The sequence below is a fragment of the Salmo salar genome, chromosome ssa15, assembly GCF_905237065.1.
Source record: "Salmo salar chromosome ssa15, Ssal_v3.1, whole genome shotgun sequence".
In the NCBI taxonomy this organism is placed as follows: Eukaryota; Metazoa; Chordata; class Actinopteri; order Salmoniformes; family Salmonidae; genus Salmo; species Salmo salar.
This window is the reverse complement of record NC_059456.1, coordinates 91,388,700-91,406,284: the sequence shown is the minus strand read 5'-3', so window position 1 is coordinate 91,406,284 and position 17,585 is coordinate 91,388,700. Positions and strand designations below refer to the sequence as shown.

Here is a 17,585-nt window from a genome sequence, read left to right as displayed (position 1 = left end):
CAGCTGCTGTTTTACTCCTGGTCCATCATGTGCTACCATTTACTTCAGCTCTTCTGAATATAATACAATTTAACTCACTTCTCTCAGACACATTAGTATTATATGGTTACTGTCAGAGCAAAATGTGATATTGCATCTTAAATTGAAATGATCCGCAAAGGGAAAAGGACAGACAATGGACCAAATAACCCTCTGTTACTACCATACCCGTAGCATCGCTCCCTTCCTTCCTGTCTTTTTCCCGGCCACTTCTTGGGAAATGACTTTGACGCACAATTTGAACTGATCACAGTGATTACAGGGGGCAATGCAAGTATAACAGTGCTTCAGTTAACAAAGGAGCAGTATGAGTTCCACCTTCAGGCACATCGACTCATCACTTAAAGGTGTATGATCTTAGACACATCCATCAAAACACATTCCTCCACAGACAGAGGACTCCATGATGCAAACTCTGCTATGAATCACCCCACAAATTAATATAAGGATACTATAAATAGATTAGAGTCACTCCTTTATCACAGGCAGGCTTACAATCCCTCAGATCAGCTGGTAAAATAATTTGCCTGTGTGGATTTTTCATACCATTTAAGGCTCTCATTTCTTCTCATCTAACATGAATGCCTGACCATTGGCATAACAATCAAAGCCAAGTTGCTTGGGTAATTAGAAAGGGCGCTGTTTAGTGTTTGTATTTAACGAGGTGTGGTCTTCTAACATCGCTGAGACAGCTTGGCTCCATACTTCTAACATAGCTGAAAACAGCTTGGCTCCCTACTTTGGGAATACAAGATGTGTTGATAAACTTGTTGGGTCATGTCTTTTTCAGTTATTGCAGCACTTGATAGTACTGTTTGATAACATTAAATCACTATATTACAGGGACATTTAATTTCACTCTAAATATGTTTTCATATTTCCCTATACTGATAACTTTTGGCCTAAATTGTGAGATAGAAAACAAGAAAACAAATAATTGTACACATTTATTCTCTTTAAACAGTTACAGGAAAATAGCTTTAAATACCCCCTAAAGTCCATCAACGCACCCGTGCGTCAATTTAATTAACATAATAAAAAATATATAGAAGTAGTTTTGTGACACCCCCAAAAAATGGGTTAAATATGTGTAAATCCTGAACATTATTACATCTCCTAGATGTAGGACAGACACTTCAAAAACGTTATATATTATTTCTTTTTGTACTCTCCGTTTTGCCATTTATGAATGTGTTATTCATTGCATTTCTATAGGCTATAGCATTAAAAGCCAAATTCAATATTTTACCTAAATGAAAAATTAAATAGCTAAAGGATCCATGGTATGATCTTAAAAAAATTCCATATGTTAGCTCAGTAGAACTCCCCCCCCCCCCCAATACCCCATTGCAGGTTTTCATGATTTGGAATTTGCTGTCACAATAAACATTCTACTTCCAGATGCAGTTTATCAAATTATAGATGCAGAAATTAACAGACAAGATCCCCAAGATTATAACATCTGCATTCAAACAGGCACACACGTAAAGCAGTGCACCCAAATTAGAACAAACCTTTATACTTCAGTGAAACATTAATCAAATATGATGCATGACTGTGCAGTTAGCTATATAGACAACCAGATCTGTGTAGTTCCCCAAAAAAGTAATGATTGGGAGCGCCCCCTGTGTATGATTATAATCATAAATTGTAATTTAGTGTTTGGCATATATTTGCATCCGTGTACAGTTCCTGCAAAGTTTAAAGCTTACATTGTAAATTGCATGTGTCTAGCCTAAATAAAAACATCTTGGCAGGAATATCAACCATTTCGCCAACTCCTCCATTAAATTTTGAGTATATTCAATTTCTATCTCAAGCTAAGCTTTATGCATCTCTTCTCCAAGACGTCCTATGAACGTATCTGAAACCATTGTATGCACTCCACAAGTTCTTTTCAGACTAGTAAAATGTGTATATGAAGAGGGGAAAAAAATATGCTAAACGTAATATTTGCATTAGATCCTTACACATATTAATATGTTAAAGCAGTGGTGTCAAACACATTCCATGAAGGGCTTAGTGTCTGTGGGTGTTTTGTTTTTAGACTTAGACAACCAGGTGAGGGGAGTTCTTTACTAATTAGTGACCTTAATTAATCAATCAAGGGAGGAGCAAAAACCCGCAGACACTCAGCCCTCCGTGGAATAAGTGACATGTTAAAAGAAGGGTAAATACTGTATAGAAATGGATTTTGCTCTCAGTACATGTAACAAAACCACTTTTCTCTACCTATCAAGCCTTTAAACCAGAAAATATATTTTACCTCCTCCACAAAGAACAATTCTCTGAAATCATCCACACAGATTAGATTAGACTAGAACAGACCAGTCCACAGTCCACCCCTCTCCCTCAAACCACTTGCTCTTACCATCATCCCTTCAATAGTGTGATCAGAAACATAATGTATCTAACAAATGAAAAGTTCATTTCCAGATATGGCATGTGAAGTTTGAAAGGGTGTTTCCGTTTTATTTGGTCTTCTCTGGTTCTGTTTGTACTCCTGCATCTGACTGGCGTTTGCCCTGCAAGGAAAGGAAAGGGTCATTTCACTTATCAATATAGCTCCAACTCCATGTAAGAACCTACATTTGCTTCCCTCACATTACTTTGCCGAAAGCAATATCTTTCAATGACATTTCATAGTGAAGTATAGTTCACAGTCATAGGAGTTGCCGAGGCCATCTAGTGGTTGCAAATTTGACTGAGAGGGATTGCAAATTCTGCCTACCAGGTTTTTGAAGAACAAGTGGATGGAGTTCCTCTTCTCCAGTCTCTTAGGGAGGACGGGGGAATTCTCCATAACCTCGGAGGGCCCTGACACGGGCTTGCTGTCCACAGCAGGGTCCTCTGGGGCCTTTGGTTCATCCTTGGCTACACTTGGGCCAGCTACCGCTTCTGCAGCTGGGGCAGGGACTTCCTTTTTCGGCACAGCTGCCTGATTGAATTATGACAAATAATCAAGAGATCAATTTCAAAGTATAATTTGCACAATTTAATGTTCCTCTTAAAACCATTGGGCATCCATTATGATGTTGCCTCCTTGCTCTCGCCAGTTAAAAAAGCTGAGCACACACATTAACACACTGACTAGCACAATACAAGAGCACAACTGATGCAATTAAATAGTGGCTGTATAATGGAATGACGACATAAGTGGGAACATTGCTCTGGCTGGTAAATATCATAAAATGATGAGAAATTAGAAAGTATCACTACCAGCTGTTTTCGCTATCATGTGTATGCAACATATCAATTGCTGTACCAAATAATGTTCATTATTTATGGAGGATATTTAATTATTTGTGCAGGATACTTCAACATGGTAGTACCAGCATAGCATAAGCTGAACTCAGTGAGATCACTCTTGTTAATTTCCCACTGGCTGGCAAGTATTGTCATTTACCCCTTTGAAAGGTTTCTTGAGGAGTCGGACTCCACTTGTTGAAGCTGTCTGGGCTTTTGAGGCCATTTGGTTTAGCAGATCCTCAAATTATCACACCATTCTGTTATTGTTTATCACATTTTCTTCTATTTCCAAAATTACATTTCATGAGTAGTTCCCGTTGAGAACCAAAGTGAGATGTGAGTAAAATGTCTGCCTTACCATGGTCTTGAAAAGAGAAAAGGAAGTGAAAGGAGAGGCTTTGGAGGCAGCAGGTGTCTTCTCGTCCTCTGGTGCAGGTGGTGGTGGTTCTAGAGTGGCAGAGGCCTCCAGAGTGGCCGTCTTTGAGAAGTCTACATTCTTTACCGAAACAGCAAAAGAGAGAACTTAATTATAAACCATTGTCAGGATTAAGGAAGGTGTAAGAGCCCATGAGAAACAAGAGTCCGCCACCTGGAAGAACCAGAAAATAACCCACTAAAACAGATAGAGATAAGAGGGTGATAAAAATCTCTACTCAGGTACCAAAACTGGTACTGTAAAATAGATATTATGTAGTTTGCCCCTAAGGGCCACTTTATTGCTGAGATGAATGAAACAACTTGTAACTGATCAGAGGAAGCTGGTGAGAGGAGCTATAGGAGGATGTGCTCATTGTAATGGATGGAATGGAGTCACATGGAGACAACGTGTTGGACTCCATTCCATTGATTCCATTCCAGGCATTACAATGAGCCAGTCCTCCTATAGTTCCTCCCACCAACCTCCTCTGTAACTGATAGCGTAAACACCCATTTTCACCATGCAACCCAACAGAAAGAGACAAAAATGGCACGTGAGGGTGGAGTATTCCAAGAGTTCTCTCCTTTTACCTGTACTTCCACAACCGGCTGTGGCTCCACTGGTTCCACTGTCTACAGGAGAGCAGAACGATGTTAATCTGAACATGTGCCATATAACTACACCTTCTACTGTATGGTCTGCATGGCAAGGCACGGATAGGTGTGTAGAAGCACAGTTCACCACACAAATAAAGACACAAAGTCGCACATGCACGCATACAGTCAGAATGAAAATCTAATTCAGTTTCTGTATGAACACATACAGTCAGAATGAAAATGGGATAAAATGACTGAATTAGATTTTGTTGAATTTCTGATGTTGTTTGGGATGCTGTTATGCTATTTATGTTCACAGATGATGAATGAATAGATTCAGACCTCAGCCCATTCTCCACAAGTCATGCCATCAGTCCAGCTAAATGCAGCACTATCTAAAGTGTGTTGATTCCACATTGAGAAAAACATAAGCAAAAAAACTCCATGAAATGTCACAATATGTCACTGGAAGTATCAGGATAGATTTACATTTACAGGAATGCTCTGAGGGATTGCTCTGAGAGACTGTTATGTTTGGTATCTGTATTGATGCTCTGCTCAAGAGAAAGGGCAGCAGTCTGTATGATGTAGCTAGTAGATCTTGTACCCACAAGATGCAATGATTTGAATACAGTTAAATGAAATGAAGGATGTCACAGTGAGCTTAACTCTGTTAGCTTCAAATTGGCTGAATGTTGTATTATCATACCGCTGCAGCAGGCTTGGCAGGGGCTCTGGCTCCACTTGTTGACTTAACCTTGATTTTAGACTTGAGGCCTATCAGTGCCTCAAATTCAAGCTGGTGAAAGTAGCCATAGGAGGATGTGCTCATTGTAATGGATGGAATGGAGTCACTGGAATGGTACCAAACACAAACGCATGGAGACAACGTGTTGGACTCCATTCCATTGATTCCATTCCAGGCATTACAATGAGCCTGTCCTCTTATAGCTCCTCCCACCAGCCTCCTCTGGAACTGATAGCTTAAACACCCATTTTCACCATGCAACCCAACAGAAAGAGACAGATGGCACGTGAGGATGGAATATGCCAAGAGTTCTCTCCTTTTACCTGTACTTCCACAACCGGCTGTGGCTCCACTGGTTCCACAGTCTACAGGAGAGCAGAACGATGTTAATCTGAACATGTGCCATATAACTACACCTTCTACTGTATGGGCTGCATGGCAAGGCACGGATAGGTGTGTAGAAGCACAGTTCACCACACAAATAAAGACACAAAGTCGCACATATACAGTCAGAATGAAAATCTAATTCAGTTTCTGTATGAACACATACAGTCAGAATGAAAATCTAATTCAGTATGAACACATACAGTCAGAATGAAAATGTAATTCACTTTCTATATGAACACATACAGTCAGAATGAAAATACAATTTAATTTCTGTATGAAAACACAGTCAGAATGAAAATGTAATTCAGTTTCTGTATGAAATGAATACTTGGTCTGCTGCTTCTTTGGGTTAAAATGACTGAATTAGATTTTGTTGGATTTCTGATGTTGTTTGGGATGCTGTTATGCTTTTTATGTTCACAGATGATGAATGAATAGATGCAGACCTCAGCCCATTCTCCACAAGTCATGCCATCAGTCCAGCACTATCTAAAGTGTGTTGATTCCACATTGAGAAAAACATAAGCAATAAAACTCCATAATATGTCACTGGAAGTTTCAGGATAGATTTACATTTACAGGAATGCTCTGAGGGATTGCTCTGAGAGACTGTTATGTTTGGTATCTGTATTGATGCTCTGCTCAAGAGAAAGGGCAGCAGTCTGTATGATGTAGCTAGTAGATCTTGTACCCACAAGATGCAATGATTTTAATACAATTAAATTAAATGAAGGACAGTGAGCTTAACTCTGTTAGCTTCAAATTGGCTGAATGTTGTATTATCATACCGCTGCAGCAGGCTTGGCAGGGGCTCTGGCTCCACTTGTTGACTTAACCTTGATTTTAGACTTGAGGCCTATCAGTGCCTCAAATTCACATCAAACTGTTACAATCTGACACACATTTATGTTTTATGTTAATTTTTACAAAATATTATCTGCTGCCAAAGAATGCTTCTAAGTGCCTTGTACTACAGGAGTTGGCTTACCTTTCTGCTGAAAAGTCTGCTGAACGGGCGGTCAGATTTCGGCTTGGCGGCCTCTGCTTCTTTGGCAGCACCCTTTGGTTCTTCTTTTGGTGCGTTGGTCACAGGTTGGGCAGCTAGTTCTGCTTTAACCTCCATCTTAGGTGGGGCTGGGGCTGGGGCTGCGGCTGCGGGTGGGGCAGGGGCTGCGGCCGGGGCTGCGGCCGGGGCTGGGGCCGGGGCTGGGGCTGGGGCTGCAGCTGGTGGGATTAACATTCCTCCTTTGGCTGTTGCATCCACTAGTTGTGCAGCCTATTCGAGGGAGACACACAATGGAAAATAGGAATAGTTGATCACCGACATCTAGTTAATAGCTCACAAATCATTATTTATTTATGTTTATTTATTTAGTTAGTACTCACAGTAGTTGTTGTTGGTTGGGCCTCTTTCTGTGAATGTTTGGTAACAACAAACAATAGTTAGTGCTGGTAAAAAGTTGAACAATCACCATTCTGGTTCCGTGAAGAGATCATATATCTTCTGTCTCAATAGCTTGCTTAGAGGCCTTGCAGTGGCATCTTTTGCAACAGGCTTCACAGCTGAGAACGGTGCCCCTTGACCTGCACAGGTCTTCTCAGCTGCGTTTGGTCTTCAGCAGAAGATGGATGCCAATTACGACTACTGACACTACTAACTACTTGTTTTAGATTCAAGAATCATTGACTTGTTTAACTTAATTGGGATTAAATGTAATTATTTTGAATGATTGAATTCATGTTTTTTTCCCTGAGGAATTCAATAACAGTCACAATCACAGTCATCCAAAAGTCTCTCAATGTAGGTTAATATGTTGCTACTGAAACAGAATAGAATTCAAGTGTAAATGCTAACAGCGGCAATGTTGAATGAGGCCTTATGTTACCAATGGGATGAAGATGATGGTAAGAGTGGTAAGAGTGAGATGTCTTTCACTTGTTACTTTTTCACCTTTGTTGGTGTAAGCAGTACGGTAAAGGTACAGTAAGGCTGCGTCATGAAAAGCTTTCATTATTATTTTAGATGACTTTTACAAAGGCACATAATTGCATAGCATTACCTGTAGACTATACAGTATACTAAATAAACTCTGTGCATAACTGTATCTGTATTGAATTGGATTGAGTGTTTTTGCATAATGTATGTTTCAAATAAAAATACATGCTTACCTGGTCTTTTGCAACATCAGGGGTGGCTGTTTCTTGCTTGTTTTTTTTTATGGGAGTCACCTAGGTAACACACAGACATATACTGAGTATACCAAACATTAGGAACAGCTTCCTAATATTGAGTTGAACCCCACCCCCTCCCCTCAGAGTAGCTGCTGCTTTTGCAACAGCTAATGGGAATCCTAATAAAATACCAAATACCACCTCTCCTACAGTTGTGTCAAGTTGGCTGGATGTCCTTTGGGTGGTGGACCATTCTTGATACACTCAGGAAACTGTTGAGCTTGAAAAACCCAGCAGCGTTGCAGTTTTTGACACAAACCAGTGCTCCTGGTACCTCCTACCATATCGAGTTCAAAGGCCCTTAAATATTTTGTCTTGCCCATTCACCCTCTGTACAGCACACATACCCAATCCATGTCTCAATTGTCTAAAGGCTTAGAAATCCTTATTTAATCTGTCTCCTTCCCTTCATCTACACTAATTGAAGTGGATTTAACAAGTGACATCAATAAGGGATCATAGCTCTCACCTGGATTCATCTGGTCAGTCTGTGTCATGGAAAGAGAAGTTCTTAATGTTTTGTATACTCAGTGTTAATTGAGTGTCTGTGTACAATCTTGGATGGCAGGCAAAATTGTTAGCTACTTTTTGTTTCCTATAAAACAAATCTAGCATTAAAGTGTATCGTGATGTTTCATAAAAATATTTCAAATGAAATGTAATACCTACAGTAGATAGCAGCAATATCAAAGTATTTTAAGAGAGTTACAGTCACAGGGAACGGTGAAATTACTATTTTCATAGGACAGATGTCTTTCAGTTAGTCATATACAGTGCCTTCAGACGGTATTCACACCCCTGGTATTTTTCCACATTTTGTTGTGTTAGAGCCTGAATTTAAAATGGATTACATTGAGATTTCTTTGTCACTGGCTTACACACAATACCCCATAATGTCAATGTGGAATTATGTTTGTACACATTTTGATTAATTAAAAATGAAAAGATGAAATGTCTTGAGTTAATAAGTAGTCAACCCCTTTGTTATGGCAAGCCTAAATAATTTAAGGAGTAAAAACGTACTTCACAAGTCACATAAGTTGCATGGACTCACTCTGTGTGCAATACTAGTGTTTAACATGATTTTTGAATGACTACCTCATCTCTGTACCCCACAGATACAATTATCTGTAAGGTCCCTCAGTTGAGCAGTGAATTTCAAACACAGATTCAACATCAAAGACCAGGGAGATTTTCCAATGCCTCGCAAAGAAGGGCACCTATTGGTAGATGGGTAAAAAACAGACATTGAATATCCCTTTGAGCATGGTGAAGTTATTAATTACACTTCGGATGGTGTGTCCATACACCCAGTCACAACAAAGATACAGGCGTCTTTCCTAACTCGGTTACTAGAGAAGAAGGAAACCGTTCAGGGATTTCACCATGAGGCCAATGGTGACTTTAAAACAGTTACAGAGTTTAATGGCTGTGATAGGAAAAAACTGAGGATGGAACAACAACATTGTAGTTACTCCACAATACTAACCTAATTGACAGAGTGAAAAGAAGGAAGCCTGTACAGAAGAAAAATATTCCGAAACACGCATCCTGTTTTCTACAAGGCACTAAAGTAATAATGCAAAAAATGTGGCAAAGAAATTTACTTTTTGTCCTGAATACAAAGTGTTATGTTTAGGGCAAATCCAATACAACACATTACTGAGTACCACACTCCTGTCACGGTCGTCGTAATGGATGGACCAAGGCACAGCAGGTATGTGAATGCGCATTTTATTTAACACAAAAAAAAACAACACGAAACCAATGACTGACTGACACACACACACACACACACACACACACACACACACACACACACACACACACACACACACACACACACACACACACACACACACACACACACACACACACACACACACACACACACACACACACACACACACACACACACACACACACACACACACACACACACACACACACACACACACACACACACAGCCTTGTCTGCTCACACAGCAGTACAAAGAACAATCTCCCACAATCCCCAAAACAAACAAACTCCTAATTATAGGACCTTCAATCAGAGGCAACGATAACCAGCTGCCTCCAATTGAAGGCCCCAATCCCAAATACTAAACATAGAAATAAACACCCTAGAAACAGACATAGAACTGTACAACATAGAACTAAACCAAAAACCCCAGAAACATAAATAAAACGACCCTCTACATAAACACACACTCAAAACCATATCAAACAAATACCCCCTGCCACGTTCTGACCAAACTATAATAACAAATAACCCCTTTACTGATCAGGACGTGACAACTCCATAGTTTCAAGCATAGTGGTGGATGCATCATCTTATGGGTGTGTGTGTAATCGTTAAGGACTGGGGAGTTTATCAAGATAAAAAATGGAATGGAGGTAAGCACAGGCAAAATCCTAGACGAAACCTGGTTCAGTCAGCTTTCCACCAGACACAGGGAGATGAATTCTCCTTTCAGCAGGACAATAACCTAAAACACAAGGCCAAATCTACACTGGAGTTGCTTAGCAAGAAGAAAGTGAATGTTCCTGAGTGGACAGTTTTGACTTAAATCTGATTGAAAATCTATGTCAAGACTTGAAAATGGTTGTCTAGCAATGATTAACAACCAATTTGACAGAGCTTGAAGAATTTTGCAAAGAATAATGGGCAAATATTGTACAATCCAGGTGTGCAAAGCTCTTAGAGACTTACCCAGAAGACTAACAGCTTTAATCACTACCAAAGGTGATTCTAACATGCATGTATTGACCCAGGGGTGCGAATACTTATGTAAATAAGATATTTCTGTATTTCATTTGCAATACATTTGCAAACATTTCTTAAAACATGTTTTCACTTTGTCAATATAGACTATTGTGTGTAGATGGGTGAGAAGAAACACAAACATCTATTTAATCCATTTTGAATTCAGGCTGTAACAACAAAATGTGGAATCAGACAAGGGTTATGAATACTTTCAGAAGGCACTGTAGCCACTGACATCTACGGTTGTCTAACTGATGGTACAAAAAGAGGTCCCTGGCAAAGCACATACAGTACATGTTCTCTCACTGGGATGGCCATTGTGCTCTGGGGATGGCGTAGGCCTTCCCTCGCTATATTTTCATGCATCTCAACTTCCAATGGCACAGGCCTCCCTTGTGAGCTCACACTATAGGCTGAACAAAAGACCACCACATTCCCGCATGTTCAAAGGATTTGATTAACTGGGGCTATGTTAACTCTTTATGGAGGCATGATTCCAAAAGAAGGCATGATGAAGAGAAATGACAATAGCTGCCTGTGTAATCATTCCTTCAAGACGTGTTCACTCTTGCTCAGAGACGCCCTCATGCTGCCTCTACACATGTTTTCACACACAATGATCACTGACAGCACTACATAGTCTTAAAATACAATGACATCACTGATGGAACACTGTTTTCTCATTTAATGTTCTGTGGTCCCTACTTCACAACAGAAGATTAGGATTACCATACCATAATCAATCATTAGGCTAAAAGTTTTGCTATTCAGAGGCATATTTGGAATTATGACAGAATGGCAACCTTTCTTTTCCATACCAAATAAATGATGGTTCTTCAATAGTGTTTGTAGTGGTTTCACAGTTGGACTTTTACAAAGGCTTGAAATAATTATTTCTCAAAATAAGTTAGTGTCACTTTTAAACATATTTTAAAACAAATATGAGGCAAATAGATCAAATATTATGTGCATATCTATTCACTTATGTACCTTACTGTTATAACAACTCTTTAAACAATACAAATAATATCCTAAGAAATGTTTTACTTACTAGTGTTTTGAAGAAGTTCATAACTGGATTATCTTCTGTTTGACTCTCTCCCTCTTGGTTTTCCTGAATGTGACTGCTTTCCTCTGCAATTTTGGGGCTTTTGACCTCCTCTGCCTCTGGACTAGGGTTGGGACGCTCCTTTGAAGTCTCTGTATCCTCCTTTACCTCAGCAAGTGGCTCCTATAGACAACCGCGAAGAATGAGCCCTCAGAAATGTGAGTGTTTTAGCAGTGAAGCTGATACGCTAGCAATGAGCCTGTTAGACGCAGCATTGAGACTGAAGCACAATTCCAACCATGCCTCTGCCTACTCGGGGCACCATCAACAATCATCCTTTTATTAATGCTTGTTTCCACCCACACACATTGATATTCAGCAATGTTTGAGACTTCTGTCTCTTTTGCTCTGAGAAATGTCAGCAAACTCAAATATCTTGTTTTGTTTTCTGTTATGTTGATATTGTAAGAAAATCCCCCATTCGTATCTGACGCTATTTAATTTTATTTGAATATTCCTTACAGTAATATGACTTAGAGTAATATCATTCTGCAACACCAAGTAAGGATAGTGGCACCTTTCTTCTTTGGGTGGGCTGGATTAAGGTTCCTCTGACTCTATAGAAGCTACATCTTCAAGAAGTTCTTTCATCTCTTCTAGTTCTTCAGCCATTTCAGGCTCTTGTTGCGGTTGGCTGACACTCTTCACTTTAGGCTATACAGTACTTATGGGGCTAGATTCAAGTTTTTCAGCCATTGCTGACTCTACAGCAGCTGTATCTTCATTAACACTTGCAATGTCTTCCAGCTCTTCTTCAGGTGCAGTGCTCTCCTGTCATGTCCTGACCTTAGAGATCCTTTTAATTCTCTATTTGGTTAGGTCAGGGTGTGACTAGGGTGGGCAATCTATGTTCTATTTCTTTGTTGGCCGGGTATGGTTCCCAATCAGAGGCAGCTGTCTATCATTGTCTCTGATTGGGGATCATACTTAGGCAGCTTTTTCCCACCTGTAGTTTGTGGGATCTTGTTTTGGTACTGTGCTGTTTAGCCCTACTAAACGTTACATTTCGTTTGTATTTTTTTTTATTTTTTTGGTGTTCATTTAATAAAGTAAGATGTACGCCTACCACACTGCACCTTGGTCCAATCCTTCCAACAACGATCGTAACATCTCCTCTAAAGTTTTATCCTCTGTGACTTCTTCACCAATGGCCAGTCCTGTTGTCTCCTTTTCAGGTGGGCTGACACTATCCTCCATAGGCTCTTCTTCAGGTGGGCTGACACTCTTGTCTGTAGGTTGCTCTTCAGTGGTTTCTGCGTGAGCTTCAGTGGTTTCTGGCTGCTCTACAGTGGTTTCAGTGGTGATTTTAATGGCGTCTGCCACAAGAAAATCAGACAGTAATGGAAGTTGCATTGGAAACAAATGTGCAGCCATCAATATTTTCCAATCCAGTTCAATGGATGATTGCAAGGAAATTATGCCTTCCTTTGTCTCCTTTATAATAAGAATCAACAGGGATGTTTGTTAGATCTGTAATAGGCTTTGTTATACATTGGAAAGTGAAGAATGACCTGTGAATATTTCTCGCAACAGATGCAATATTACTGTAAATCAATGTTACCAATTCACAGTACACCTCACATTACAGTGGCTATATCCGTAGTTAACTTCATTGGAATAACCAAAATCATTTAGATTTTGATATGTAAAAATCTCAAGTAAGGAGCTGATGATCATTAATTAATTATCAGTACACTGAGTGAAACTGAAATGGAACTAATGCCAACCCAATTTGAAGGGATCACTGATTAGATACTTACAGCTTGGATCCCATCGGTCACAGCCACAGGGACTTTCTGATCTTCCGCAGAACTTTCAATCTCCTCCACAATCTTCTCCCTTATGGGCTCCTCCTTTTCCAGGGCTGGATCCGGGTTGGGGGTGGGTTGAGGCTTAGCTTTCTTCTTGAACAGATTTTCAAAGATGTTCACTTTTTCTTGTGTACTGTTCTTGGGCTCCTCCTTCTCTTGGGTGGCTGGTTCCAGTTCCGGTTCCGCTGTGTTTTGAGTCTTAGCATTCTGTGTCTCTGGTTCCACTTCTGGAACCTTCTTGACGGCAGACTTCTGTTCCACCACCACAGGCCCAAGACCACTGCCATCTGCCTCCACTATACCTGACTCTTCAGAGGGAGGCAGTGAGGTAGGCATACTGTTCTGCTCCACAGCTGCTTCACTGGTAACTGCAAGATATAAGTCAATTAGTTGGTGGGACAAAGAAAGTTATTTGATATGATTCATCCTTTGTACACAGGCATCATGTAATACCTGACTATTATCTTTTATGTCCGGTAATGGAAATTAGCCAGTTAAATGTACCTAAACATAATTGAAAATGTAATCTATGTAATCCACAAAAGTAATTATTTATCATGAGGGCCATGAACAATAACAAGTAATGCTGCATGCTCAAAGAAAGGTTAACATCTCAGCTTTCTGGTATGTATTTTAATAAATTGCTCAAGTACACAATACAAATATGAAATATTTGATATGATTTTCTACTCAACAAAACTGTATGAATAACACTTGAAATTACTTATATGCTTTCTAAATATAGCATAATCTAATTATAAAATGACTAACTATAAAATGTCAAATTCCTTATAAGTAACTGGAAAAATACTAATTTGTATGTTTAATGTTAGAGAAAATGTGCATATTTTCTATAGGTCTCTCTTGATCAAAACGTCTTCCTCCATCACTGTGAATGTCTCACAGAGCTCTAGATTGGCTTCCTGAACACTCATGAACTTGCCTTTCATTAATCTTGTCTGTCTATGACAAATAGAAAGTGTTTTTTTGTCAAATCTATAAATGATTTTTGATGAATGGCTATAAATCGTTCTCTGAATGTGCTACCGTGAATAAATCACTCTCTCCTGCTGCGCTACGACGTAACGATTGCAGGCATTTATGTGCTTTGATGTAGGGTTCAGTCAAGAGTTGATGGACAGTCGGAAGTGCGAATGAAATGGTAGGAGGCATATCCCAGCTGTGTCGGTGGGAACCAGGGCTATCGCTCAATGAAAGCCATTTCGATCTACTGGGTCCACGGATCGATTTATAAGCGAAAAATGACGATCGGAACCGTTACCAGAACCACACTGGTTGTGATTGGGAGTCCCATAGGACGGCGCACAATTGACCCAGCGTCGTCTGGGTTATGTTTCGGCCGGGTTAGGCCATCATTGTAAATCAAATTCTTAACTGACTTATTTAACCTTAAATTAAGGTGAAATAAAAAAATTGAAAAATAAGGTCCCCAAAACAGGGGAATTTACATCTAAGAGGATACATATTAGTAATCTTAGTTCCCAACATGTAATTCAGTAGAACATGGGAGGGTGTAGGAAATGGTATGCAACTTTACCAAAGGAGTTTCCTAACAATACTACCTCTATGACTAATCAATGCAGTGCTAGGCTCATTACCCTAAGCTAAATGCAAGCAAAACCTTTCCTTGTGCTGTATGTAAAACTAACGTGCTACTGGGGACACACAGGCTAGTCATGTGAAACAAACACAGTCTGGAAACAGTGGCTTTAGCTGCTCACTTGCTAGTGAATAGATGACCAATATCAATACTTTCGCCCTTAAAGAAAATACATATGTACTTGGCCTGCAAATCCTTGTACAAAACTGTTGATCCAGTGAGGCAATATACACAAGGACTGATCAAACATCTGTTCATCCTCTATGTTGAAGGCTACGCCTATAGTTAACATTGAACACCACCCAATAGCACTGACAGACGGCTGTATTTACAGAGAATTATGAGAGACTTGGAAATTGATCCAGACTAATCCAGCAATTCAAGGTTGATTACAAGGGATAGTGTCAGTGCCATGTCATCCCATTGGAGTAGTACATAAATAACTTGGTTACCATGATAGACATCATAGACAGAGGTGTTGCAATCAGTTGGGCCCACAGTTTGGGCCTTATTGATCATGGGGTAACAATCAGATGACAACAGGATAAATGGCTATCAAATCAGTCATAGACACACCATTCTCCAGGCCATTGGATGAGATGCTTACAGCATGGCCATTCAAACCTCCATGCAGGGGCTTTTCTGGAGCCTGCTCAGCCTATGAGAAGAAAGATGGTTGACATGAGCTTCTCTTGTCATCATTGTTTCATCATATCACTTTCATCGTTACTCCATTTTGTACGGACCATCAATTAGTATTAGATGCATGTGCACACGAATTTATCTCTAATATATTACTGCCTGTAATTGAAACTACTATTATTAGACAGCAAACACTTCCATTGGGTGTAAAATGCCACAACCAGCCTTCTTTCCCCTGTATTCCAACATTCAAAGTAAAACATGCATGCTGTCAAATAAGGCTATTATGAAACATACCTTGTTTTTGGAATGCTCATTGCCCATCTTGATCGCAGTTCAAACCTGCAGAAGAAACTGTTTGTCTGTGTGTGTGCGTGCGTGGGTGTGCGTGCGTGCGTGGGTGTATATGTGTGTGTGTGTGTCTGTGTGTGTGTGTGTGACTGCAACATATGTTCGTAACATCAATGCTGTAATGAGATACTTCATTCTTGTATCACAATACTATAGTCTCCAAATACAACAACAAAGTTAGATGAATTCAAATGCGATGATTATAAATATCAATAAACTAGGATACTCATCTTATATAAATTAATATCATTTGAAGCAAAGCTAATAGATACAACTTTTTAAAAAACAGCTATAGAGAAGGAATGGACTATACTAAACCAATGGCATTTCAAAGCTAAAAGTATTTGAGGCTATGTCTTACCTTGTGCCAACTCCTATGGCAAGTAAAAGCAGCAATAGCACACCCCTGCTGTGAAAGTAGTGTGTTTACAATTTGTCTGTAGTATTCCAGCTATTAGTGGGAGCAAGTTGGAGATCGACTTGCTGCTTTGCAACCTGCTCAACTAAGTATATGCACATAGGAGTTTAGCCCTGTTCTTAAAGGGGTGGGGCTCTCTCTTACTCATCAAAAAGGGATCTATTTGAATACCAAACACACAACCACAGCAAAAACACTCTGTCAACTGTCAGGGCATCTCTGATGTACTCATGCTAATCTCTTGAATTCTCTCTGAAAAAGTTCAAATAAGAACATGACAAGCTTTGCTTTATCAGACAGATTTTGATGACAATACTGTATATCTCAAAGAGCCCATGAGAAATTGCAGCGAGAGGTAAACTCATGATGCCTAAGGTGTGGTTGGGATTGAAACAGGATGTGAATGTAGGATATGTGGAACCATTGGAAACATTGCTTATTTGCTTAGTGGGTTACTAGTAATCCAAATATCTGACACATGATGCTGACTACATACTTTGATATTAAGTTGTTATACAGCTGAAAAACAGCTTTATTTTACAGTATTTTATTTATACTACTGGATTAAATTACTTAATATGACAGAAGAAAAAAATACTTAATGGCCTTAATGGCCAATATGATCATTAACAAAAGTTTAAAATGAACTAAACTGTAATTGACAGCATATCACCAAATAAATCTATGATCATGTAGAACTTTTTATTTGGCCGGCAAGCTGGATTCATTTAGATCAATGACATCACATAATATTATATATAATGATCCTAACAGTGGATCACTGTTAACCTTTTGAATAACGGAAAGATTTAGATTTCTGCCTAAATAGACATACCGAAATGTATTTATTTTTCATGAGATGGCCATAAACAATAACTGGCAATGATGCATAGTTTAAGAAAGGTCAGGAGCTCACATTTCTGGTAAAAAAAAGTTATTCATTTCTGAGGTGTACTCACCTTTGAGGACACAAGGTCAAGTACATAGTACAAATTTTAGGAAAATATGAAAAATCATTTAAGATGCTTTTCCTATTACAACAAAAGTTGAGTAATAAGGCCTGTGTCATAGAATAGTTCTGAAGGAAGGGGTGAAGTCAGGCGCTGGAGACTCAGGTACGTGAAACACGTAGTAATTTAATGAAGGGAAAAATCAGTCCAAAAATATCAAGCCGAAAAGGCAGGGCAAATACCAATAA

At 39.4% G+C, this 17,585-nt stretch overlaps 1 protein-coding gene across 7 annotated transcripts; it reads right to left on the bottom strand.

The window, feature by feature from the left end:
• Nucleotides 1-973: 973 nt before the first annotated feature.
• LOC106572634 (fibrous sheath CABYR-binding protein) lies at nucleotides 974-16,579 on the bottom strand. 7 transcript variants are annotated; one of them, XM_014146991.2, is made up of 14 exons: nucleotides 16,331-16,579; nucleotides 15,916-16,058; nucleotides 15,553-15,634; nucleotides 13,305-13,723; nucleotides 11,488-11,667; nucleotides 7,607-7,666; nucleotides 6,824-6,850; nucleotides 6,426-6,713; nucleotides 6,226-6,303; nucleotides 5,374-5,415; nucleotides 4,297-4,338; nucleotides 3,647-3,784; nucleotides 2,771-2,977; nucleotides 974-2,564 (listed from the first exon to the last, which is right to left on the bottom strand). In XM_014146991.2, exons 2-14 carry the CDS (start codon nucleotides 15,940-15,942, stop codon nucleotides 2,511-2,513), a joined length of 1,644 nt encoding a protein of 547 aa, XP_014002466.1. In that variant the 5' UTR covers nucleotides 15,943-16,058; nucleotides 16,331-16,579; the 3' UTR covers nucleotides 974-2,510. The 7 variants fall into 7 exon arrangements, with proteins under 7 accessions (XP_014002466.1, XP_014002468.1, XP_014002467.1 ...); XM_014146993.2 differs by lacking the exon at nucleotides 4,297-4,338; XM_014146992.2 differs by lacking the exon at nucleotides 5,374-5,415.
• Nucleotides 16,580-17,585: the final 1,006 nt, after the last annotated feature.